Source organism: Schistocerca gregaria, chromosome X (genome assembly GCF_023897955.1).
Source record: "Schistocerca gregaria isolate iqSchGreg1 chromosome X, iqSchGreg1.2, whole genome shotgun sequence".
Taxonomy (NCBI): Eukaryota; Metazoa; Arthropoda; class Insecta; order Orthoptera; family Acrididae; genus Schistocerca; species Schistocerca gregaria.
Genome location: NC_064931.1, coordinates 704,938,631 through 704,966,517, shown reverse-complemented (window position 1 = coordinate 704,966,517; position 27,887 = coordinate 704,938,631). Strand labels below are relative to the sequence as shown.

Genomic DNA, 27,887 nt, shown 5'->3' with positions numbered 1-27,887 from the left:
CCCTGCGTCATATGTATAAGGGACGTTAAAATGAAACCAGGTCACAAATGTAAAGTAACGGTAACGATTTTATTAACTCAAAAATGTAGTTATACACAGTACACATAACACGATAACGTTGCAGATGACTCAAAGACAGCGCCATTCGAGTATTGAGCTGTTCGGCGGTCAGTTGGTGGGGAACCCACTGCGCACAGATTATTCGAAAGTTCAAGTATTGATGCATTATGGTGTGGGCTGTGCCCACCCTAATACTCAGTAACCGATGGATCTCGTCCGCGGTGATTCTGCGGTTGTCCAAGACTAAAGCATTTCCGGTGTGATGACACGATGAGCCTGTCCAGGACGAGCATCGCCTTCCAGTGACTAGCGACCCTCAAGGAATCGTTTGCACCATTCCACAACACCTGAACGACTCAGACGGTGCTCACCATACACAGCCTTCATCCGTCGATACATTTCACGACCTCCAACTCCCTCCGCCGCCAAAATTCGAATCACTCCTTTTTGTTCCTGCTTACCTGCCTGAATGTTCGGTAGTGAACGATAACTTGTGTGACCACCTTTTCTTCGCTGTGAAACCGCACTGGCGCTATGCAACATCAAACGGTGCTCACGCGTCAGTCTCTCTACCAATAGAGACCACCATACCCGCAGTAACGTGGTGCCACCTTACGTGTAAGGCAAAGGTGGGCCTACTGGCCAGGTTTCATTTGAATGAACCTCAGAAACTGTCTGGAATACAGCGGTCTATTTATTATTTAAAATTGAGTATAAACAGTCACAACCGCAATAAACTTTTCTTTTTATTTGATATGTAAGGTTACTGGTTTCTGCCTGTCTTAGACCATCTTCAGACCCACATCATGATGTAGATGGTGACTATGAAAGAAGTAGGTGCTACACCTCCACGAACACTAACTTTGAGCAGTTAGCGTTCGTGGAGGTGTAGCTCCTGCTCTGTTCAGTCACCATCTAAATCATGGTGTGGGTCTGCAGATGGTCTAAAACAGACCGAAACCGGTAGCCTTAATTGAAAAATAAAAAGAAATGTTTATTGCGGTTATCACTGTTCCTGTTCCATTTTATCTACATGTATGTATTTTGTCACTCTATATTATAACAGTAATTTCTTGTCTCAAACTTTAAATATGTATAATTTCCAAGCATATCCAAGATGGCTTCTTTAGTGCCCTTGGTGCCCAAACTTCCAGGTGGGGAATAAAAGCCAGAATACACTCTGTGAAGGCCGAGGGCATTCTGTGTCCCAAGCGGTTGTCATCTATTTCTTCTAATCACCTGCTGATCGTCATGGAGAATGAAATATTGTTCGGGCTCCCAAATAACAATATCCTCAGTAAATCACAGTTTTGATTCCAGAAGATTTTCTGAACTGAGATTGTCTTTCACATGTTCACTATCTAAATTTTACGATCATTAATTAACAAAATAGCACCAGTTAGCACTTTCTGTGATCTATCTGAGGCATTTAATTGTGTGAATCACAAACTCCCTTCCATCGAATATAGAACAAATAGAATTAGTTCTTGCTATGTAATCATGCAGCAACAGAAGAAATGTAGTTGTTAAAAGTATCAGGAAGTGATACGAATGTGACAAAGTCATGCACGAGGCAATCGATCACTATAATAACAATCAGTAGTTCTGCGTTCAGGCTGAACGGGTCGCATAGGTAAAGGTCAAGCATCAGACAAGGAATGACTTTGTTGCTCATATGACAGGTTTCGGAATTTATCCGTCATCAAATATCTGCAAAAAATCAGATACAAAAATATTTTATAAAACACAGTAAAGGATAGCTATAGAACTCCATTTGATTGGAATCACTTGGCACAAACTGAACTACACCTAACCAAGAGTGATTATTGCAAGTTGACAGGGCGTTTCAAGTTGTATGACAGACCGAGGTGGCGCAGTGGTTAGCACACTGGACTCGCATTCGGGAGGACAACGGTTCGAACCTGCGTCGGGCCATACAGAATTACGTTTTCCGTGATTTCCCTAAATCGCTCCAGGCAAATGCCGGGATGATTCCTTTGAAAGGGAACAGCCGATTTTCTTCCCCACCCTTGACACAATCAGAGCTTGGGCGCCGTCTCTAATGAGGTAGATGTCGACGGGACGTCAATCACCATTCCTTCCTTCAAGTTGTATGGGCAACGAACATTCGCAGACTACAGACAACATTCTGCAGAGTACGGATCAAGAGGATATTTTTGCCACCAGATGGCATTACAAAACGTGTAGTTGCGCCATCGTGCAACAACTAATGTACCTTTATTGTACCTTGTGTTCGATGGTTGCGAACCAACTTATTGTAGCAGGCATAAAGGAAATATTTTCTTTATACAGATCGTAATGACGAAATTACAGTAACAAAAGATTACACAAAATATTTGTTTGAATCTGGGAATACTGCGCCGCTCTACACATCGTCAAAACCTACAATCACAGCAACTGTGCAATATTAGAAGAGACACAAAATCAAAATATATAATAGCACAGACAATAAAACAGGGAGAGGAGAATACAATATTTTCGTTGAAGCTAGGCCAGAACACCTGTCAAACCCAAATTCGGTATCATAAATTACACAATATGAGCCACTCCACTTAGATCAAATCGAAGAACGATTTTCTGCTAGTTTTTTATACCAGTTTTTTCTGCCAGTTTTTTATACAACGTAGAGATATTATACAATAAACAAAAATCAGTCATGGGAGATTACACGTCACGTCCATATAAAAACAAGATATATCACATGGCGTCATGTACCGTCAAACTTTAAAATCGAGTCTTGTGATGCTTTGCAAAAGATATAAACTCGAAGTATGAAATACATAGAGTAATCGTACATCTCAAACCATAAAACCTAAGATACAGATGGTAGAAACTAGGGATTGGGGGAAGGAGGGAGGGAGGGGAGGGGAGATGCATTATGTAGAAAATTAAACGGAAACAGAAAAGTTTATCAGATTCAGACGTTGGTACCACACAGTATTCGTAGCGAGCAGTGGCACTCATAACAAATCCTGGAAAATGTCGATAAACCGTTTCCTGTGGACGCGAATCTATTAATTCAAGATTCCATGCTGGTTAGCATTAGAATGCTTACAAATCTCAGTTTCTTCCAAAATGTATAAGCATAAGCCTTTTGGTTCAATATGTAGGATCGTTAGAGCGTTTTCGGTTGTGTCTAAATGATGAGTCTCATCACTGAGATGACAATAAATAGCAGTAGTGTTTTTATTACAGTGTTATCTGAATCTGGTTAAAAAGTCACGCCCTGTCTGTCGCATGTAAACAATATCGCAAGATCAAATGGTTCAAATGGCTCTGAGCACTATGGGACTTTACATCTGAGGTCATCAGTTCCCTAGACATAGAACTACTTAAACCTAACGACATCACACACATCCATGCCCGAGGCAGGATTCGAACCAGCGACCGTAGCAGCAGCGCGGTTTCGGACTGAAGCGCCTAGAACCGCTCGGCCACAACGGCCGGCCGCAAGATCCGCAAGTGATTTTACCTACTCCCGACTTTGCACATTTGTTCTGCTTATTGTCAACAAATGAACGCAAGACTTCATTCTGAAATCACCGACAGTAGTAAACGCACGCAGGTTGGTCTAAAATTTTAAAATCACTCTCAACAGAAAATAAGTAACAGTAAAGATCCCCTATATTTCTTTACAATACCCTGGCAGGGCAATCTTTTCATTTCAACTACTGCAGCTCACCGACAGAGAGGGTGTGTTTATTTTCATCATAAACAACGTTTTCTGGTGTCTTACATCGTTTCAGATACCTCTCGTGTTCTCCTTGTTGATTAGATTACATTCTCGAGAAATCTTGAAAACATTTCTCAGTTCGGTTTTATTTCGACCACCTGCGCACATATTATTTTCGGAAGCTGATCAGTATTTCACTTGTTACGAAGAAGACTACAATAGAAATGAATATTTAAGCACACTGCAGTCAATCTGTGGCCAAGTCACCATAGGTGGAGGCTACGATTTTTTTTAGTGTAGTCGAAACAGGATAAGCGAGGTAGTTCAAAAGGCAAGACATTTTGTCTCACTTAACCGTTTCACTCTTAGATTTTTCAGTAGTGGCTCTTCTCGCTCTTCTTTAACATTTGTCTCAAGGTTAAGCCTCTAATTCAGAAAGGCTTAAGAATAATAAAATTATGTTTAGTAGAACAGTTACTTAAAATAATTAGAAAGCTTAGTTTCTTTCATCAGTCGTTATATTTTGAACATGTTCTTTAAGCTCAGTTATCTTGTAAATAAACGTCTGAATAGTGTCGCTTGAAAAATCAAATAATATGAGGACTGTCTCGGTAATCGTCTTTGCTGCCTGAGGCAAGCAAAACCTGTATTTTTGTCACTATAGATTCAAACGTCTGGGGTTCGATTTTCTGTCGGTCCTATGTTTTTTTCTGCGACATATCTCTTGATTTGTTAATGCGAAAAGTACCAAGCACCACAGAAGTTCAGAATCCGAAGTAAACCATAGGTCTCTCTTCAACTGGCTGTGTAACTCAGTTCAAAGAGGACAAAGGCATACCATCTTCAATAGAACCATGCCTAGTATGGCATCACGACGTTCAAACTAGTCTTCGGACTGAGGACAGCCTACTGCTCCTGTACAGTCTTGGAGAGTTTGTACACGGTCTTTCAAAACTACACCAAAAAGCTTCGAGGGGATGCATAAGATGTCTTGAGGAACAAAATGAGGATAGCAACCCGTATTTAGAAATGTCATCCAACGACGCTACAGAGCGTCGAAGTTATAGACGCCGGCGCCTGTGTTGTATACACAGTGATTCCGTGATATTGTAGCAGACTTCCAGGTATGATGCAGGAGGATAAATGTATCAATTTCAGTTAAGGGAAACAAACGAGTCGAAAATCATTAGCGAAAATCGTTCTGACACCTCTGATAGTGGAATGCATAAACCGGTACTGTTGTTAAGATTGAAGGGTAGATAACTTCCAGAGGTGGTAGTATGGAACAAAACAAGAAAAAAATGCCCAATAAACCTGGGCTCTAAAATGCATACCTGAGCTACGAGCACTTTTTCATCGACGCTACTGTGAAACACAGCTCCTCTATTAAACAACTGCTCATAGCTCTTAAGATATGCATTTTAGAACCTATGTTTACTGGACATTTTTTCTTGTTTTGGTCCATACTAACACTTCTGAAATTTGCCTACCCTACAATATTAGCAACAACAGTACCGGTGAATTTACGGAGTGAATCACCTAAAACTTGAACGGCAGATACTGCCAAAATGGAAAGTGCTATTGATGTGCGATTTTCACAGAATAGATTGGTACCCAGGGGTTCGTCTTGTTAGCCGATAAACACATTGTAATAATATTTAGAAAGTGTATTTTGTGCTAACATGCACTTTTTTAAATGGAACAATGCCTATTGACACCAGAAAACTAAAAGTTTAGTTTGTTAATGTCAATAGGCATTGCTCCATTTACAAAGTGTATGTTTGCAAAAAAATACTCTTTCTAAGTATTATTACAATCTGTTGATTGGCTAGCAATACGAGCCCCTGACTACCAATCCATTCTGTGAAAACAAACTTTGCATTTCCGCAATATTTGCGGTGCAAGTTTTAGATGATTCCACTGTCGGAGGTATTAGAACGATTTTCGGCTATAAATTTCGATTCTTTCGTTTCTGGACCAGGATCCTTGACAACAAACTGATAGATTTATCGTTCTCCATCATCCATGAGAATTTGCAACAGCGTCACATAACTAAATTGAAAAAGAAATAAACTGAATCACCCTGTATGTGCTTAAACACGTAAGTACAGGCGCGGTCCCTATGACTTCGATACTCTGTAGTGTCGTTGGATGACGTTCCTGTATACGCGTTCCTAACCACATTTTTTTTCCTCAACATAAGTTTATCGGTGTAATTTTGAAACACCTGTATATCTCTAAGACCTTATAGGAGCACTATGCAGTTAATGCAGGGTGAAGTGTGTTCAGTTAGAACGCTCGATACGGAAGAAAAGATTATATGTACAGGCGAATTTCTTGCTATTTGCTAATTTTAGTCTACATGATATATACATATGCAGATTCTCAATTCTTATACAAGAATTCCAACATGTCATGTATAAAACATACACCAATACTCAGTCTATTTTCTTCTCTCGTTTAAGGTCATCAGAGGTCACGTGAAGTAACTAAAAGATATTCGCAGAAGCCTTTTTTTGCAGAGCGAAACAGGTACATTGCTTTTGGCCAGATGCCTTCTCTCCTCTATCCAACCGCTGTTCTTCTTTTGCTCATCCTAATACAGAAGTAAGGGTACACTCATGCTATTTTTCTAATGTTAGAGTCGTATTTTGCCGTTAAGCGCTTACTCTCCCCCTTTACCATGCATTGCATTCTTCCATGCTTAACTGTCGATTGGCATGGTATGGCTCTCTCCTACTTCAGACGCCCTTCTCCCTCTCCACCAAAGGAAAAATACTAACTCTATCCATCTCCTGTTTGGTCTACTCCTACTTCTCTTGTCCTCCACCACTAAATTCTGACTGCCGCGCGGGATTAGCCGAGCGGTCTGGGGCGCTGCAGTAATGGACTGGGCGGCTGGTCCCAGTGGAGGTTCGAGTCCTCCCTCGGGCATGGGTGTGTGTGTGTGTTTGTCCTTAGGGTAATTTCGGTTAAGTAGTGTGTAAGCTTAGGGACTGATGACCTTAGCAGTTAAGTCCCATAAGATTTCACACGCACACACTAAATTCTGACTACTCCTTCAACCACAGACGCATCATGTAGTGTATTGTCACCTACTGCTTTCCAACAGCAGAGTGAGCTGCCACAATGGTGTCCAACTGGATTCGTATTCTGGAGGACGACAATTTAGTGCCCCGTCCGATCATCCAGATTTAAGTGTTCCGTGACATCTCTTAAATGACTTAATATGAACAGTGAAACACTCTTCATTGGTAAACCTATCCATAATATTGTGTATCGCTATTAAAGTACAAATAACACTACTGATAAAATAAACCTGAGACAGCAACGAACAATATTGACAGCAAGTTCGAGAGTAAAGAGTACAGTGTGCATTACTGCTTTCTACAGCATGTACCGTGAGTAAATGGAGCAAAATTGTTTTCGAACAAACCCCGCAGCCCATACAGTAGAAATTTGCACCGTTGTGCAGACATTTTCATAGCAACATAGGTAAATGGAGGCAAGAAAAAAGTAAACGTAAACAACACTAACGGATTACGCTTTAAGCCTGTTCCGACTGGCCGCCTGCCGCCTGCAAGGCAGTATGAGCTCGTGGAACCTGTGATGAGCATGTCGCCAATACCAGTAGACGAACCGTGATGGCGCCGCCGCTTCTGTCTCCAGACAGTTCCTCATTTGGCCTCACGAGGCTGCGTGGATCCCGTTCAGACTTGTCTCTCTCAGATAAATCCGAGGGGGTACCGGGAATCGAAGCCGTGTCGTTATGTAACGAACGCAGTGATTCTAACTATTCGGCCGATTACTCTCTAACGAGCCACCAGAAACCACGGATCCTTTACGACAAAATAGCCCACTCACAAAATAAACAACCGAAATTTTGACGGTAGGGTTCGGGTTCAATCTGATGTAGCACTACCAGACAGTTCGCTAAGTTCTCGAGGTTCCGTCTTTAGTGTCCTGAGACACTGTTAGGAGGAACTAAAAACAAAAAACAAAAAAAGCTTCTAGTTTTCAAATAGAGGTAGAGGTGGAACTGCTCTGCTACGAGGTATTAAAGGAGCTGAGCAATAAACTGAAAACTGAAAACGAGGCGTGACTGGAGTCCGCGAACCTGAGCTTATAGTACGACGGCTCCGACCCTACAGCAAAGGATGGCGCATCAGTGTCCGATAACCTTCCTACTGTCGAGTGTTTCAAAATAGCCCTCTGCGGCACCCACCTGTACCCAAGAACCGCGCGATGTGTGGCAGACGCGACACATTTTTCACGAAATAATCCGTTCCGTTCAATAGATCTCCCAAGTTCTTTGCCGTCCCCGTCAGAATGATATTGTCCTCTGCCATTCCTTGCAGCTTTTCTATTTCTTCCCTTATCCTTAACCTCCGTTCGGAATTTCTCCTTCGCTTCCTTATTTACTTGCTCATAACATATCAGACAGACTACAACCCTGTTTCACTGCTTTCTCGACGACTACCTCTCCTTCAGTTCTTCGACTCTTATAACTACAGTCTTGTTTCTGTACAAGTGGACAGGAAAAAACAATGTAAGATTACACCGAAGGAACCATCCTGGCGTTTGTCAGTGGTGCAAGGAAAATTACAGAAAACTTAAATTGGGATTTGAGTCCCGCTCCTCGAGGAATCGAGTCATTTTCTTTCATTACCTACAACGTTCGGTGAGAACACAGCGGTAACAGTGTGCGAGGTGTTATTTCGTGGAAAATGATCATCAAAACTGTAAATTAATGACACTGTAGTGTACTCTGGTTAACTGAAATGAAGCTTAGAGAAATATATTAGGAAACTAGACATTAAAAGTAATAGACGTGTTTTGCTATTGGAAAGGCGAAGTAACTGAAATGCTGCAGGTTGGCATTAGTAAGAAAATTAGTAGCTTGGTAACATTGTATATAAATCTGAGTGTTAGGAGGGCGTTTTCGGAAATATTTTTGTGAAGTACAGCTTCGTGTGGAAGCAAAATGTGGACAATAAATAGTACAGTCCAAGCCGCCTCCGAAGCCACACACGCCTGTGCGTTGGCACTCGATTCGAAGGTACAACGGTTCGAATCCTGGCGGTGGAAAACTTTCTTTGCTAATATTTGGCCGTCAAGTGGAGAAGAGTGGTGGTAATGTGGCAGACTTTGTGCCAATGTCCAGGATTGAATTCCAGACTTCTCATGGGCTGAGGACATGTGACACAGCTGATGCTGATGCATGCGTAGGGTGCGGAAGTCCCCTTGGTGCTCTTCGAGAGGAATAGGTTATGTGGCGGCACCTCGTGTCACCCTCTCCCTTCTTTCATCATCATCATCATCATTATCATCATACAACACAAACATAACACTACACCATATACGCAGTCACTGCACTCACCTACACACCACAAATACACATACAACGCAACTTCCACATATCCACAAGGAAAGCAGCCAGTACGTACCGTAGAAGAACACCGTTTCCGATAGGCGTCTGAAACTACTCCGTGGAATATGTTAGCCAACAGTGCCGTACAAAATTTACATGTCCACTTTTAGTTCTGTCAAGAAGAGAACTTTTGAAATGTGGTGTCACAAAGAATGATGAAGATTAGATGGGTAGCTCGGATACCTAGTGTAGAGTTACTGAATCACGTAGGGGAGGAAAGAACTTAACGGCGCACTTCCACTAAAAGAAAGGGTAAGTCACACCCTGAGGCATTCAGCAATAATTCTACGCCTATATTTACGTACGTATGTTGTGAGCCACTTTACAGGGCATCGCGGAAGGGAATTTTGAACCACTGATAGTCATTCCCCTTCTTGCTCCACTCGCAAATGGAGGGAGGCAGAAATTGACTGTCTCTATGCCTCTATGAATCTGAGCTGACCCTAATCTTTCGCACTTTTCCGTTGCGCGAGAACGTCGTTGGAAGCACTGCAACCGTTTTGCAGCGTGCCGCAAATCTTAATTCTGTAAACATCCTATCGAGCTCACCAATAATAGATCTAGCACCAGGGATCTGAATTAGTGCGATCTCTTATTTTAATCCGAGCTAATGCGGATCCCAAACACTCGAGCAGTACTCGAGAATAGTCAACCACGAGCTTTATGTATTTGGTCTTTCTTATAGGTGTGACGCACTTTCCCAGAAACGAAATGCATCGTAATTCGGAATAACACAGACACTGCAATATCATACTTATCCTCCGGCAACGGCCAAGCGACTTTCAAGTAAATGTCTCATCTGTAATGGATGTACGAGAACAGGTCGTAGACACTTGATTGACGACATATGGAAGTTGTCATCTACTGACTCGTTTGAATATCTCTGGTGCTGAAATCCGATATTTGTGGGATGCTAAGCTCTATCCGTCTATTTATTGCATTTTCAGATTGAGTGCCTGGAGAATGAATATCTCTTATTTTATCATTGTCATTACGCGAAATGTGTAAGGAGGAAAGGAGAGAAAAAAGATTAAGAGTTTATAGATTTTCGACATTGAGGTCACTGGAAACAGAAAAATGTCTTAGCCAAGGGTGAATTGCAGAAAGTAACTGGAGGAGGGCTTTTCAAACAAATCATTCCGGCGTTCACCTGTGGCGCTTTAGGGGCTCCACTAACAACCCTAATCTAAATGGCAGGACGTGGATTAAAAAAAAAAAAAAGAAAATTGTTCCAATGGCTCTGAGCACTACGCGACTTAACTTCTGAAGTCATCAGTCGCCTAGAACTTAGAACTAATTAAACCTAACTAACCAAAGGACATCACGCACATCAATGCCCGAGGCTAGACTGTAGCGCCTAGAACCGCACGGCCACTCCAGCCGGCCGTGTATTTCAGCACCACAGATATTCAAACGAGTCAGTAGATGACAAGAAAATTTTGTGGCTGGCAGCGCAGTGCAAGTTTTTTTTTTTTTATCTGGAGTCACTTCGACCTCTTGAATCCAGAGTCTTCTCGTTTGGCCTCGCGAGGTTCAGTAGTCCGTTCCAAAACCATCAGCTCCATAAAGATCGGAAGAGGCAACCAGAAATCGCACCCGTGGCCTCAGCTGGAGCACCAGCTACGCTAACGACTCGTCCCCCTATTTTACACAGACCACGTTGGACCTCCCGGCCACAAATAGCTTTTGCCGTGCGACAGAGTGGGCCAAGGGTCTTCGTCCTTTAACGTACATTTACAACCCGTTCTTGGAAATATATATAACACTTTCTAGATAAAGAGACAAACTCCTCTGTGGGAAACTAATGACCTCGTTTCCAGGAAATAATAAACCTTCTTCGAGAAACTAATGAGCCGTCTTCGAAAAACTAATAAACCTCCTTCGCGACACTAAAAATTTTCTGCGAAAAAATTAAAACTCTCCTTCACAGAAATGAAAATTCTACTTTGGAAAGATGAAAAAACCTTCTTCGGAAAAATTGAAACTCTTCTTCGAAAAAACTGAAACTACTCGTCGAAAAATTGAAACTATTCTTCGGAAAAGTTGAAACTATTCTTCGGAAATATTGAAACTTTTTTTCGAAAAAGTTAATACCCTTCTTCGAGAAAATTAAAAATCTTTCTCGAGGAAACAGAAACTCTTATTCGAGTAAATTAAAAATCTTTTTCGCGGACACAGAAACTCTTATTCGAGAAAATTAAAAGTCTTCGTCGAAAAAATTATAGCTCCTCTTTAGAAAAAATAGACACTCTTAATTTAAAAAAAACTGAACCGTACTTTCGGAAAAATTAAATACTTTCCGTCTGAAAAACCTAAAAACTCTCCTTTAAATAAAGTAAATATACTGAAAAATGTAAACCAGACACAAATACATTTATTTCAGAGCCATAACCTGTTTTGGGCATTCGTGCCCATCTTCAGATGGACAACTCTTTCTGCGACACAATATCTTTATCAGCACTCATTTATATAAGTGGAAACATTAGTGAATTGAACGTGGGTTCAACTGTCCGATGCCGGTTATGGCTCTAAAAGCTATTCAGCATCAGTAACTAACATCCAAAATGCTTCTTTGAAAGAAACCTAAAACCTGTTGTTTGAGTAAAATAAGAGTGCAGCGGGTCTGACCTGAGCGCGGCCCATGGTGGTCGGCGCGCGTGCACCGTGCAGTCCAGCGTCGCACTGGCCGGACAGCCAGCAGCAGCTCCGGCCACAACCAGGGGCCGACACTCCTGCTTCCTGCCTTTTCATCGGCCGCCACCAATCCGCGCCCACTGCAACAGTTACGCCAAATCTGTGTCATCACCCTGCTAGTTTCCCTGCCTTACACGTGCGCACGCTGCCGTCGGAAAGTAACTAATATTAACAAATTATCACTTTCTCGACTCCCATCAACAATTCTACGCCTACCATATGTAGCGTGCTGGAGGATTCTTCGGATACCAATATCACAGAATATCTCAATTTCCTTGCACATTCACGAATGGTGCGCCTGAAGAATGCGCGCGGGTAATCCCCCGTTTGAGCTCCAATTTCTCTGACCTCGTCGTGGTCATTTCCACAAATGTGTTGTGGGGATTTAAAAAAGTAATGTAGCCTCATGGGGAAATGACTAAGTTACGAAAGTTCTTCGGTGTGGACTCCATTATCTATACTCATGCCCATAAATTAAGGATAATTGCATAATGTGGTGCCACACAACGTGGCACTACACAAAACTGACGCTAATAGCATAGACACATAGGGAACACACACGACACAGATCTGTAAGTCCACGGTATTGGTGATAAGTTGAGGAAACCGTCCCGAAAGAGATGTGCTACAAATGGTTCAAATGGCTCTGAGCACTATGCGACTTAACATCTGAAGTCATCAGTCGCCTAGAACTTAGAACTAATTAAACCTAACTAACCTAAGGACATCACACACATCCATGCCCGAGGCAGGATTCGAACCTGCGATCGTAGCGGTCGCGCGGTTCCAGACTGAAATGCCTAGAGCCGCACGGCCACACCGGCCTGCCATGTGCTACAAAACGCTACTGTTTCCTTCGCATGTACCCTGACATCAATTTGGGATATGATCAACATGCACACGTACACAGGCCGCACAACAGGTTGCTATACTCTAGATCAGATGGTCGAGCAGCTGCTGGGGTATAGCCTCCCATTTTACACCAGTGCCTGTCGGAGCTCCTGAAGTGTCGTAGGGGTTTGAAGACGTGTAGCAATACGTCGACCGAAAGCACCCTAGACGTACTCGATGGGGCTTAGGTCTGGAGAACAGGCAGGCCACTCCATTCGCCTGATAGCTTCTGTTTCAAGGTAATCATCCACGATGGCAGCTCGGTGGGGCCGTACGTTATCATCCAGCAGGAGGAAGGTGGGACCCACTGCACCCCTGAAAAGGTGGACATACTGGTGCAAAATAACGTCCCCTATACACCTGACCTGTTACAGTTCCTCTGTCAAAGACATGCAGGGATGTACGTGCACCAATCATGATCCCACCTCACACCATCAAACCACGACCTTCATATAAGTCCCTTTCAAGGACATTAAGGTATTGGTATCTGGTTCCTTGTTCACGTCAGAATAAAAGCCGGCGAGAATCACTGTTAAGACTATACCTGGACCCCTCCTTGAACATAACCTGGGACCACTGTTCCAATGACCATGTACTGTGTTCTTGACACCAGGCTTTACGAACTCTCCTGTGACCAGGGGTCAGTGCAATGCACCTTGCAGGTCTCCGGGCGAATAAACCACGTCTGTTCAGCCGTCTGTAGACTTTGTCTCTGGAGACAACTGTTCCAGGGGCTGCGGTAAGGTCCCGAGCAAGGCTACCTGTAGTACTCCGTGGCTGTCTGCGGGTGAGATATCTGTCTTCTTGTGTTGTATACTGTGGACGCCCCGTACTGCAGAGCCTGGACACGTTTCCTGTCTGCTGGAATCGTTGCCATAATCGTGAGATTACACTTTGTGGGACACGGAGGGCCCGTGCTACGACCTGCTGTGTTTGACCAGCCCACAGTCGCCCTAGTATTCTACCCCTCATAACGTCGTCAATATGTGTTCTTTGAGCCATTTTCAGCACACAGTCACCATTAGCACGTCTGAAAACGTCTGCACACTTACTCGCTGCACCGTACTCTGACATGCACCAACACCTCTACGTGTGTGGACTCCTGCCAGCGCCACCGCATGTCAAATGCACCGCATGGTCATAACCCGAGGTGATTTAAACGCGCAAACCGCCCACCAGAGCGTTGTTTCACCGTGTATTAACATTATCCTTAATATATGACCATGAGTGTACTTCTACATACACTGAAATGACAAAAGTCACGGGATACCTCCTAATATCGTGTCGGACTTTTTCCCGGTGTAGTGCAGCAACTCGACGTCGCATGGACCCAACAAGTCTGGAAGTCGCCCTGCAGAGATACTAAACCATTCTGCCTCTATAGGCGTTCGCAACTTCGTAAGTGCTGCCTATGCAGGATCTTGTGCACTAACTGACTTCTCGATTATGTCCCATAAATGTTCGCTGAGATTCATGTTGGGCGATCTGGGTGGCCAAATCATTAACTCGAAATGTCCAGAATGCTCTTCAAACCATCGCGAACAATTGTGGCCCGGTGACATGGCGCATTGTCATCGATAAAAATTTCATCGTTGTTTGGGAACAAAATCCGTGAATGGCTGCAAATGGTCTCCAAGTAGCCGAACATAACTACACTGGCCTCCATAAGTTTGGAAACACCATGCTGCGTATTACAACGGAGCAAGATGGAAGTGATCTATCTGAGTCATTGGTTAGAATACGGAATTGCAAGCTCAAACAACGGTTAATAGTGACACGTAAGGTATTGTAACTTAATTATTGTACATATACATACATACTGGAACATACTAGTAATGCTCCGTTGTATGTAAACCGACGTAACCTGTCCAAGCAGTTCTACTAAACACGCCAGGTGGCGCGAGTAGACCGCATGACTATGTAGAGGTACGTTGTTTACAGTTCTGTTCACTTGTAGTTGCGTTTGCATAAAGGTATAACACGCCGCGAAAGTAATTGAAAATGGCCCCAAAGTGCCATATTCTTTATGAATCAGGGGTAATGACAATCACTTTGCACCAAGAAAGCAATAGTGTCCGACAAATAGCAAAGAAACTGATTATTTCCATCAGCGGAGTTGTCAAAACCATACACCGTCATCGAGAAACATGTTCCTATGGAGATATTCTTCGCTCAGGAGCACCCAGGAAAATATCAGAAAACCATGAAAAGTATTTGGTAGTGACCAGTAAACATAACAGATTAAAAACTGTTCGTGAATTGACTGCTGAACTAAACGCAACGAGGCATACACCGGTGAGTGAGTCAGCAGTGAGACGACGCCTGGCAGACAACAACCTCCGAAGTTATACAGCAACAAGGAAACCACTGCTGCGCTCTGTTAACAAGAAGAAAAGGCTTCAGTGGGATAAGACACACCAACATTGGACAGCGGGAGATTGGAAAAGAGTCTTATTCACTGACGAATCCCAGTTCGAAATATTTGGAAGTAAACGCCGCCGATTTGTACGCCGTTTACCCCATGAACGCTTGAATCCTCAGTGCGTAAGTCCAACTGTAAAGCATGGAGGGGGTTCTGTGATGGTATGGGGATCCTTTGGAGGGAATAAAGTCGGAGATTTGGTGAAAAGAGATGGAAAAATGAACCAAAAGGATCATCGTGCCATTCTCCAGCGACATGCTAAGACATCTGGTTTGCGTCTGATTGGGAAAGGGTGTGTCTTGCAGTAAGACAACGACCCGAAACTTACGTCTCGCTTGTTTCAGAACTATGTGAAGTCACTAGAGGTTCGTAAAATACTGAAAAACATGGAATGGCTGCCTAAATCCCCTGATTGTAAGCCAATCGAGCTGCTATGGGGTGAATTGGACAGGAGGATCCGAAAACAGGAAATCATGAGTGGGTCACAATTGTAGGAGGTCCTGCAGCAAGAATGGAGATTAATTCCAACTAAAACCTTGGCAAAACTGACGCAGCGCATGCCGAGAGTGTGCAAGGCAGTTATGAGAGTAAAGGGTGGCTATTTTGAGGAATAGAAAATTTAATTGTTGCATCTTCCTGTGTATTATTTGAGCTTAATAAACATTTGGAAAACAACAAAATGCATTTTATACTGTATTTCCTTTACATTGTCTATAATTACTAAGTATTTTCCCAACTTATGGAGGGTAGTGTATCTCCAGTCAATAATCGGTTCAGCTGTACAAGAAGACCCAGTCAATTGCATGTAAACACAGCCCACACCATTATGGAGCCAACACCAGCTTGCACAGTGTCTTACTGACAGCTTGCGACTATGGTTTCATGGGACCAGCGCTACACACTAACTCTACTGTCAGCTCTTACCAAATGAAATCAGGACTCATCTGACCAGGCCACGGTGTTCCAGTCGTGTAGAGTCCAAACGATACGGTCGCGAGATCAGGAGTATCGCGCTGTCAGCAAAAGCACTCGCCTTGGTCATCTGCTGGCACAACCCATTAACGCCAAATTTCGAGTTACTGTCCTGAGGAACTCGTTCGCCGTACGTCCCACATTGATTTCTGAGGTTATTTCACGTAGCGTTTCTTGTTTGCTAGCTCTGACAACTGCCTGCAAATGTCGCTGCTCTCGGTTGTTAAGTGACGGTCGTCGTCGTGAGAGTTAATGCCGTATTCTCGGCACTCTCTTGATACTGTGCCTCTTGGAATACTGAATTCCCTAACGAATTCCGAAACGGAATATCCTATGCGCCTAGTTCAACTACCATTCCTTGGTCAAACGCTGTTAATTCTCGCCGTGCGGCCATTGTCACGTCGGGAACCTTTTCACATGAAACACTTGAATTCAAATGACAGCTCCGCCAATGCACTGGCCTTTTGTACCTTGTGTACGCGATACTACCGCCATCTGTTTATGTGGATATCGTTATCCCATGACTTTTAACACTTTAGTGCGTATACTAATAAAGCCATTCTAGAGCGAAAGGTAGAAGTTACTTCTCACCGGCGTCAGCGATTATCTGTTCTACTGAGTCCGCGTATTGATGAAGCAAAGCATGATGCTATTCCTCAGCAGTCGATGATTCCCGGTCACGACACTACTCCGTATGCAGCCATTGTAAACTACTGGCCATTAAAATTGCTACATCAAGAAGAAATGCAGATGAGAAACGGGTAATCATTGGACACATATATTATACTAGAACTGACATGTGATTACATTTTCACGCTATTTTGGTGCATAGATCCTGAGAAATCAGTACACAAAACAACCAACTCTGGCCGTAATAACGGCCTTGATACGCCTGGGCATTGAGTCAAACACAGCTTGGATGGCGTGTACAGGTACAGCTGTCCATGCAGCTTCAACACGATTCCACAGTTCATCAAGAGTAGTGACTGGCGTATTGTGACGAGCCAGTTGCTCGGCCACCGTTGACCAGACGTTTTCAATTGGTGAGAGATCTAGAGAATGGGCTGGCCAGGGCAGCAGTCGAACATTTTCTGTATCCAGTAAGGCCCTTACAGGACCTCAACATGCGCTCGGACATTATCCTGCTGAAATGTAGGGTTTCGCAGGGATCGAATGAAGGGTAGAGCCACGGGTCGTAACACATCTGAAATGTAACGTCCACTGTTCAAAGTGCCGTCAATGCGAACAAGAGGTGACCGAGACGTGCAACCAATGGTACCCCATACAATCACGCCAGGTGATACGCCAGTATGGCGATGACGAATACACGCTTCCAATGCGCGTTCACCGCGATGACGCCAAACACGGATGCGACCATCATGGTGCTGTAAACGGAAAATGGATTCACCCGAATAAATGACGTTTTGCCATTCTGCTGCAAACGTCGTCGAACTATTCGTGCAGATAGTTGTTATCTTGCAAACGTCCCCATCTGCTGACTAAGGGATCGAGACGTGGCTGCACGATCCGTTACAACCATGCGGATAAGATGCCTGTCATCTCGACTGCTAGTGATACGAGGCCGTTGGGATCCAGCACGGCGTTCCGTGTTACCCTCCTGAACCCACCGATTCCATATTCTGCTAAAAGTCATTGGATCTCGACCAACGCGAGCAACAATGTCGCAATACGATAAACCGCAATCGCGATAGGCTACAATCCGACGATTATGAAAGTCGGAAAAGTGATGGTAAGCATGTCTCCTCCTTACACGGGGCATCACAACAACGTTTCACCAGGCAACGCCGGTCAACTGCTGTTTGTGTATGAGAAATCGCTTGGAAATGTTCCTCGTGTCAGCACGTTGTAGATGTCGCCACCGGCGCCAACCATGTGTGAATGCTCTGACAAGCTGATCATTTGCATATCACAGCATCTTCTTCTTGTCGGTTAAATTTCGCGTCTGTAGCACGTTATCTTCGTGGTGCAGCAATTTTAATGGCCAGTAGTGTATTTGGTGTTAACGGCTACCTACGCGTGAGCCAGTAATTTCCTAGCCAAGCGGCTGGTAGTGCCCGACTAGTGCTCCAGGATGACACAAAATGTTACAGTGAGTCCATTACTTGTTCTCGGATGGCAGGTTAATATGCGAAAGGATTACAATATGCTTGGTGCACAATGCGGCGATACTCCCTTGCGACGGTCACACGTCGTCGGCCGGAACCTTGACGCGTGAGCCTGCTCTTATGTTCTCAGGCATTCCAGCATTTGGCCACTGTCACATCCAAATGGCGCGAAAATCTGGACGCTGCACGATTCGACCAGCCGGTCAAATGGAGGCCCACAATGAGACCACTTTCAAACTCTGTCAGGTGCTGATAATGCTGTCTCACACCAGCGCACAGTCTCTCCATGTTCTTGACTCATTCAACATCAGACGGAGTTCACGTCCCTTATGTAACCTACCAGGCGTGGTAACACTAAACATCAACAGCACTAATGCACTCTGGTGGCCGTTCGCTGTGTGCACACGTACATAGTTGTATTGACATTCGACTCTGTCCCCTGGCTGCTTCTTCTTTTGTCAGGCAGATTGTAAATACACACATCAAAAACAGTTTTGCATCATCCCGGTTCCCACAACTCTTCAAGATAGACGTTGACTGTAGATATTATATCACAGACACAGTCCCTTTGACTGTTCAGAGATGTCACTAAACCCGCCCAAAGATGTAACCAACCATGCATGAGCATGCCTATTAGACGGAGGTCCGACAGCAGATCAGTCCCAGTCATTCCACCAGGAAGGAAATACGCGGCTGTTGTCTGTAGTTCAACCATGCCTAGACGGTCAATACCGCGGTTCGATAGCGTCCGTTTTGTTCCTTTGTGCCAGGAAGGGCTCTCAACAAGGGAAGTGTCCAGACGTCTCGGAGTGAACCAAAGCGGTGTTGTTCAGATATGGAGGAGACACAAAGAGATAGGAACTGTCGATGACATGCCTCGCTGAGGCCGCCCAAAGGATACTGGTGCAGTGGATAACCGCTTCCTACGGATTATGGCTCGGAGGAACCCTGACAGCAACGCCACCATGTTGAATAATGCTTTTCGTGCAGCCACAGGACGTCGTGTTATGACTCAAGCTGTGCTCAATAGGCTACATGATGCGCAACTTCACTCCCGACATCATGGCGAGGTCCATCTTTGCAACCACGACACCATGCAGCGCGGTACAGATGGGCCCAACAACGTGCCGAATGGACCGCTCAGGATTGGCATCACGTTCTCTTCACCGATGAGTGTCGCATATGCCTTCAACCAGACATTCGTCGGAGACGTGTTTGGAGGCAACCCAGTCAGGCTGATCACCTTAGACACAGTGTCCAGCGAGTGCAGGAAGTTGGAGGTTCCCTGCTGCTTTGGGGTGTCATTATGTGGGGCCGACGAACGCCGCTGGTGGTCATGGACTGCGCCGTAACGGCTGTACGATACGTGAATGCCATCCTCCGACCGATAGTGCAACCATATCGGCAGCATACTGGCGAGGCATTCGTCTTCATTTACGACAATTCGCGCTCCAATCGTGCACATATTGCGATTGACTTCCTTCAGGATAATGACATCGCTCGACTAGAGTGGCCAGCATGTTCTCCAGACATGAACCCTATCAAACATGCCTGGGATAGATTGAAAAGGGCTGTTTATGGACGACGTAACCCACCAACCACTCTGAGGGATCTACACCGAATCGCCGTTGAGGAATGGGACAATCTGGAGCAACAGTGCCTTGATGAACTTGTTGACAGTATGCCGCGACAAGTGCAGGCATGCATCAATGCAAGAGGGCGTGCTACTAGCTATTAGAGGTACCTGTGTATAGCAATCTGGACCACCACCTCTGAAGGTTTCGTGGTATGGTGGTGCAACATCCAATGTTTGGTTTTCATGATCAGTAAAAAGGGCGGAAATGATGTTTATGTTGATTACTATTCTAATTTTCTGTACAGGTTCCGGAACTCTGGGAACTGAGGTGATGCAAAACTTTTTTTGATGTGTGTATAACATGAGAGGGTGTGTCACATTTCCTGGCGGCGTGTCTGATGTTACTTTCGTTTCTGGTGAACATGTGCCGTCCATTATAATGTTATGGGTTTTATTAGTCAAATACTCACGAAAATCATCAAATATCTGCGAAGATACTCCACATGATCGTAAAAAAAAGAAAATGGTGGTATGGCACAGTTGGCCGGGAGACCCCGTCCGGGGAAGTTCGGTCGCCGAGCTGCAAATCTTATTTCATGTGACGCCACATTGGGCGACTTGCGCATCAGTGAGGATGAGATGATGATGAGTACAACACAACACCCAGTCCTCGGACGGAGAAAACTCTCCAACACGGCAGGGAATCGAACCCGGGCACGCTGCATGGGAGGCAAGCATGTAACCACTCAGCTAAGTAGGTGGACACATGGTCGTATTTTGGTTTGAAGTCGATGCGAAAGCGTAACGGAAATGGTCTCCGACTTCAGTAGCAAACGCTGCAAAGGGGTGTTCTGCGTCACGGTGTGGTTTAATGTTAATATTCCGAGAGCGTAGATTCCTAGAAGACTCAACCAATGTATTACTATTATCAGAATCCCTGGAGGGAACACGACGTTCTTTTCACGGGGCTCTATTGAGGAAATTTAGAGAATCAACATTTTACGTCGACTGAAGAACGATTATGCTGACGCAGTGGTGTATTTCCCGTAAAGACCACGAAAATAAGAATAGAGAAATTAGAGCTCGTACAGAGGCTTATAGACAGTTGTTTTCCCCTCGCTCTACTTGCGAGTGGAACAGGAAAGGAAATGAAACTTGCTGGAAGATTAAAACTGTGTGCCGGACCGAGACTCGAACTCGGGACCTTTGCTTTCTACGAACCTTGCAGAACTAGCTCTCCTGGAGGAAAGGTTCGTAGAAGAGCTTCAGTGAAGTTTGGTAGGTAGGAGACGAGGTACTGGCAGAATTGAAGCTGTGAGGGCGGGTCGTGAGTCGTGCTTGGGTAGCTCAGGTGGCAGAGCACTTTCCCGCGAAAGGCAAAAGTCCCGAGTTCGAGTCTCGGTGCGGCACACAGTTTTAATATGCCAGGAAGTTTCATATCAGCGCACACGCCGCTGCAGAGTGAAAATCTCATTTAGAAAAGGAAATGACCAGTAGTACGTAGTATGTGGTACCCTCCGCCATGCTCCGCTCGGTTGCTTGCACAGTATGTATGTAGACGTAAACTGTAAGTATTATGATTATCTCTTTGCAACTGCAAGAAAATTCATCATTTTGTTTCCAAACGTGTTTCGTTTTATTGAAATGAAATATCATCAGTTATCTGTAATGAAACATGTACTGACGTGAAAAATAAAAACATCGAGAAGGAGTTGTGCCACATAAAAGAAAGTTAGTAGTTGTGTTTCTATGTCAGAAAGGTGGCGTCTATTCAAATTTCGTGCCAGTCGCATAAGAGTGGCGCTAGTAATGCCACTATGAGAATACAAATCAGGTTTGCTTTAAATGCTTTCTGTAACGCTCGTGAGTGCTAGTTACCGTTGAGATTGGACGTGATGAGTTGATGTTAGTCAAGAATGCCTTTAAGGCGATAAATTCATCAATATCAACACTTCACTGAGTTTGAACGTGGTCATGTAATAGGTCTACGAGAAAGTGGATTTCCTTTTGCGATATTGCAGGAAGACTTGGCAGGATGTAGCCTCTGTACATGATTGCTGACAGCGATGTTCAGAAGAATGTACGGTCGAAAGAAGTACGGTATGTGGCACTACCGAGAGGAAGGGCCACCGTTTCCGGCGTGTGGGTCTGAGGCATCTTACTGTATCTGCAGCAGCAATTTGAGCAGCAGCTGGTACATCAGTGACACAACGGTCTGTTACGAATTGGTTACCTGAAGGACAGCTCCGAGACAGACGCTCTATATCGTGCACTCCACTGACCCCAAACACCACCGTTGGAGACTTCAGTGGTCGTAAGCGAAAGATCATTGGTGGGCTGGGTGAAGGTCTGTTGTGCTTTCTGATGAAAACTGGTTCTGTCTTGTTGCCAGCGATGGTCGTGTGTTGATTAGGAGGAGGCCAGTTGAGAGACTGTAACCAACCTGTGTGCTGGACACACTGGACCTCCACCTGGAGTTATGGCCTGGGATGCGATTTCATACGACAGCAGCAGCACTCTCCCACACATCCTGAATGCAAAATTGTACCTCAGTCTGGTGACTCGACCTGTTGTGCTCCTATTCATGAACAGCATTCCGAGGGTGTTATTAAACAGGAAAATGTACACCCACATACCGCTGTTGTAATCCAACATGCTCTACAGAGCGCTGCAATGTTTCCTTGGCCTGCTCGATGGGCATACCTGTCTCCAACAGAGCACATATGGGGCATCATCGGACGACAACTCTAGAAACAGCATCAAGAAACAGCATTAACCGTCCCCGTAATGACCGAACAAGTGCACCTAGCATGGAAGTCCATCCCATGACTAATATCCGACACCTGTACAACACAATGTATGCACGTTTGCACTCAACATTCTGGCGGATACGCCCGTTATTAATGTATCAACATTTCACATTTTCAATAGATTATCTCGCGCTTACATTAACCTTACAATGTCAATCACTTAAATATGTTATATAAACAGATATATTCCCGAAATTTCACTACCCAAAACGAATTCATTTTTAGCGTTGAGTTTTTTTGTCCACCAGTATTTTTACAATTTGACTTGCTCTCTATATAGATAAATACACTCCTGGAAATTGAAATAAGAACACTGTGAATTCATTGTCCCAGGAAGGGGAAACTTTACTGACACATTCCTGGGGTCAGATACATCACATGATCACACTGACAGAACCACAGGCACATAGACACAGGCAACAGAGCATGCACAATGTCGGCACTAGTACAGTGTGTATCCACCTTTCGCAGCAATGCAGGCTGCTATTCTCCCATGGAGACGATCGTAGAGATGCTGGATGTAGTCCTGTAGAACAGCTTGCCATGCCATTTCCACCTGGCGCCTCAGTTGGACCAGCGATCCTGCTGGACGTGCAGACCGCGTGAGATGACGCTTCATCCAGTCTCAAACATGCTCAATGGGGGACAGATCCGGAGATCTTGCTGGCCAGGGTAGCTGACTTACACCTTCTAGAGCACGTTGGGTGGCACGGGATACATGCGGACGTGTATTGTCCTGTTGGATCAGCAAGTTCCCTTGCCGGTCTAGGAATGGTAGAACGATGGGTTCGATGACGGTTTGGATGTACCATGCACTATTCAGTGTCCCCTCGACGATCACCAGAGGTGTACGGCCAGTGTAGGAGATTGCTCCCCGCACCATGATGCCGGGTGTTGGCCCTGTGTGCCTCGGTCGTATGCAGTCCTGATTGTGACGCTCACCTGCACGGCGCCAAACACGCATACGACCATCATTGGCACCAAGGCAGAAGCGACTCTCATCGCTGAAGACGACACGTCTCCATTCGTCCCTCCATTCACGCCTGTCGCGACACCACTGGAGGCGGGCTGCACGATGTTGGGGCGTGAGCGGAAGACGGCCTAACGGTGTGCGGGACCGTAGCCCAGCTTCATGGAGACGGTTGCGAATGGTCCTCGCCGATACCCCAGGAGCAACAGTGTCCCTAATTTGCTGGGAAGTGGCGGTGCGGTCCCCTACGGCACTGCGTAGGATCCTACGGTCTTGGCGTGTATCCATGCGTCGCTGCGGTCCGGTCCCAGGTCGACGGGCACGTGCACCTCCCGCCGACCACTGGCGACAACAACGATGTACTGTGGAGACCTCACGCCCCACGTGTTGAGCAATTCGGCGGTACGTCCACCCGGCCTCCCGCATGCCCACTATACGCCCTCGCTCAAAGTCCGTCAACTGCACATACGGTTCACGTCCACGCTGTCGCGGCATGCTACCAGTGTTAAAGACTGCGATGGAGCTCCGTATGCCACGGCAAAGTGGCTGACACTGACGGCGGCGGTGCACAAATGCTGCGCAGCTAGCGCCATTCGACGGCCAATACCGCGGTTCCTGGTGTGTCCGCTGTGCCGTGCGTGTGATCATTGCTTGTACAGCCCTCTCGCAGTGTCCGGAGCAAGTATGGTGGGTCTGACACACCGGTGTCAATGTGTTCTTTTTTCCATTTCCAGGAGTGTATATGTTTGCATTTAAATTTTAATTTTTCATAGGGAGTTAAGCTGTACTCTTGCTTCCCTTTTTGTAATTAATTTTTTTCATTCAAAAAAAATTAAGTAGAGGGTGATGTAGGGAAGCAGCCTACTCACGCCATATAAAATTCACATCAGTTTTTCCATTGTGTGCCAGCCAGTCCGCTGTAACTAGCTCTGACATCATAAATGTTGCGCAATACTTTAAAAATCAAGTATATAACCGGAATCGATTCTAGCATGTCGGGAGTAATGCTAAATCAGTATGTGTTGAATATCAGTTCAGTAACTTTAACCATTTTCGAAATTTAGACGTTTTTCTGTAAAAATCATTGGCGCAACAGAAAAGAGCTAGAAACTTAAAAATTTGTATTTAGATTCATTTTGCATAATAATTTAGTAGAAACAGTATTCTGGATCTCACAAATTAAAATTTTAGTTGAAGTTCATGATTTTCTGGTTTTTGTCTTAAAAATTAACGAAGCAAGATAGATTAAGTAGGCGAATAAATAAAGCTACGATGTTTAAATTTAAGTAGAAGGGAGATCCGCTATAATCATAAAGATGTGAGAAGTTTCAACTGAATAACTATAAACTATAGCGATAGCGTATCTCCAAAGGGCAAGTTCAGAGCTTGTCTACTGCGTGTAGTGTAATTAAATTAATTGTCTCGCCCAAAATATTTGACTGAGCCACGTCAGACTTTTATTATGATTACTTACCTGTGTGCTGCTTGCACATTTAAATTGAGAGCTTCATTGGACATCAGCAAAGGAAGCAATGATTTATTCCATAACTTGAAGTGGTGCATTACTATCCCAGCGGCTAGTCGGGAGAGCGGATTTAATCAGGCGTTTCCTTAGCTGTACGCACCGCGGCTTTATATATAAGAACGCTGCGCGAGATAGAAAGGCCCCAGTTCTCTCCAGACGCTGATTAGCGCACCATCTGTGCCGGGAGTCGCGTCGCGTCGGTATCATTGCTGTAGACAGCCTCGGATGCCGCAATAAGGTACTCGGGATATGCGTAACCATGAAATCATTTTCGAGTGAAGTGTTAATTCTGGGATGACTTTAATGATCTATCTTTAGTTTGCGTATGTCGTATTTGAAATCATTTTCGAGTGAAGTGTTAATTCTGGGATGACTTTAATGATCTATCTTTAGTTTGCGTATGTCGTATTTTCACTTGCTGCCACGGGACAGACATTCTACCATTATTTAGCGTGGCGTTTGATGAACATTATCACCAAATTATGGCGAGCATTCACTTAAACATTTAATTTGAATAGTTATAGTTGCATCAGCGCATTAGACTCTGAACTGCTCTGGTAGTTGGACTGTGTGAATTCCTTTTGGTCTGTGACTTTCAGAATATAGTGAACATTTTAGAGTGAATCGTTTTTGATTATGAATCCCAGACAATCGCCTAATTCCTCAGAGCTATAAGCTGTAGCTATAAGTGTATTTCTCAGATGAAGTGGGAACTAGGAATTCTAATTACAGGCTTCACGTTTTTGTAATCACTTTCTGGTTGCCAATATTGTAGTTAGAGAACCAGTGTTGAGAACGGCAAACAACAGCATTAAATAAATCATAGGAACATTCAATAACAAATATTTCCTCCCACCGCCCCACATATGGTGTATGTGCTGGGAAAGACATTCCAATTCATTTATCATTAACACCAAATATTTCCACCCGCCGCCCCACAATGTTTCACTTCCATACATGGCTACACTCCATACAAATACTTCCAGAAACGACTTCCTGACACTTAAATCTATACTCAATGTTAAAAAATTTCTCTTCTACAGAAACGCTTTCCTTCCCGTTGCCAGTCTATAATTTATATCCCCTCTACTTCGACCATCATCAGTTATTTTGCTCCCCAAATAGCAAAACTCCTTTACTAATTTAAGTGTCTCATTTCCTAATCTAATTCCCTCAGCATCACCCAACTTAATTCGACTACATTCCATTGTCCTCGTTTTGCTTTTGTTGATGTTCATCTTATATCCTTCTTTCAAGACACTATCCATTCCGTTTCAACTGCTCTTCCAAGTCCTCTTCTGTCTCTGACAGAATTACAGTGTCATTGGCGAACCTCAAAGTTTTTATTTCTTCTCCTTGCATTTTAATACCTACTCCATATTTTTCTTTTGTTTCCTTTACTGCTTGCTCAATATACAGATTGAATAACATCGGGGAGAGGCTACAACCATGTCTCACTCCCTTCCCAACCACTGCTTCCCTTTCATGCCCTTCGACTCTTATAACTGCCATCTGGTTTCTGAACAAATTGTAAATAGCCTTTCACTCCCTGTATTTTACCCCTGCCACCTTTAGAATTTGAAAGAGAGTATTCCAGTCAACTTTGTCAAAAGCTTTCTCTAAGTCTACAAATGCTAGAAATGTAGGTTTGCTTTTCTTTAATCTTTCTTCTAAGATAAGTCGTAAGGTCAAATGGTTCAAAGGGCTCTGAGTACTATGGGACTCAACTTCTGAGGTCAACAGTCTCCTAGAACTTAGAACTACTTAAACCTAACTAACCTAAGGACATCATGCGACGGATTTTTTACGTGCGTGCGTGCGATGCACCAATTGTGACGGATTATACGTTGCTGCTTCAATGCGATTTTTTTTTATAATTTTTATTCACCTACCTCTTTACAGCGGTAGATCTTCGCACGTAAACTCCTGACTGCCGCTACTTACGAGATCACAGAAAAGTAGTGTTGAGGAAGCTGTAGCCTCATAGCTACATGCCAGAGGCCGCTATAAGTAAAATTTGCTGAAAATTGTCTATGTACTTTAAAGAAATGATTCTGAAAGGGGATGTCACTCGTACTTTAAACATGAAGTTCAAATTTAAACCTTCAATAGATCTTTATTGCCGTTAAGCAAGATCATCAGCTCACATTTACGAAAATTAACTAAAGTTTCTGCTCACAGTTATCACCATACCTAAAACAGCCAGAACTTTTGCCTTCCCAAATTCCGAAACCAATTACTTGTAACACAGTCAATGATTGGCCAATTACTTCTGCACACGATATTCAGTGGTTGTCTTTAGTAAAAGTTTGTGCTCGCCATAAAATACTCAGTGAGAATATACTCAGTACCGCCACGCTATATAATTCGAAGTTCACTCACGATTTTCGTCGGAACGAATTATCACAACACTCTAAAGTTTTCATAAACAGTTTCTGGCCACCACCAGATACCATTAACACTGGACCATAGTGCGGAAGTCATCCCAAGACTTCATCTTACACATAATGCGAAGAGTCACATCCAGCATAAGCGCCTCCAATCAAAGCTAGCTCGCGACTATCCTTCTCACTCTCCCACACTCAAAACTATATCTCCTCGCCAGGATGCCAACGGTCTCGCTTCTCATTGGCTGTCGGCACTTACAACCAATGAGTACTCACTTCTAGGGCGCGGCTAGAGCCAAAATCTAGCAAGCACCAACCACTACTCTAGG

General features: G+C 44.3%; 1 protein-coding gene across 2 annotated transcripts in view; it reads right to left on the bottom strand.

Annotated features, from left to right (window-relative positions):
• Positions 1-11,888, bottom strand: part of LOC126299294 (uncharacterized) — a 483,067-nt gene extending 471,179 nt beyond the window's left edge. For both annotated transcript variants that reach the window (XM_049991089.1, XM_049991090.1), the window contains exon 1: positions 11,814-11,888. In XM_049991089.1, the coding sequence (XP_049847046.1) occupies positions 11,814-11,828 (15 nt within the window). In that variant the 5' untranslated portion in view covers positions 11,829-11,888. The remainder of the gene's footprint in view (positions 1-11,813) is intronic.
• Between the last annotated feature and the right edge of the window lie 15,999 nt (positions 11,889-27,887).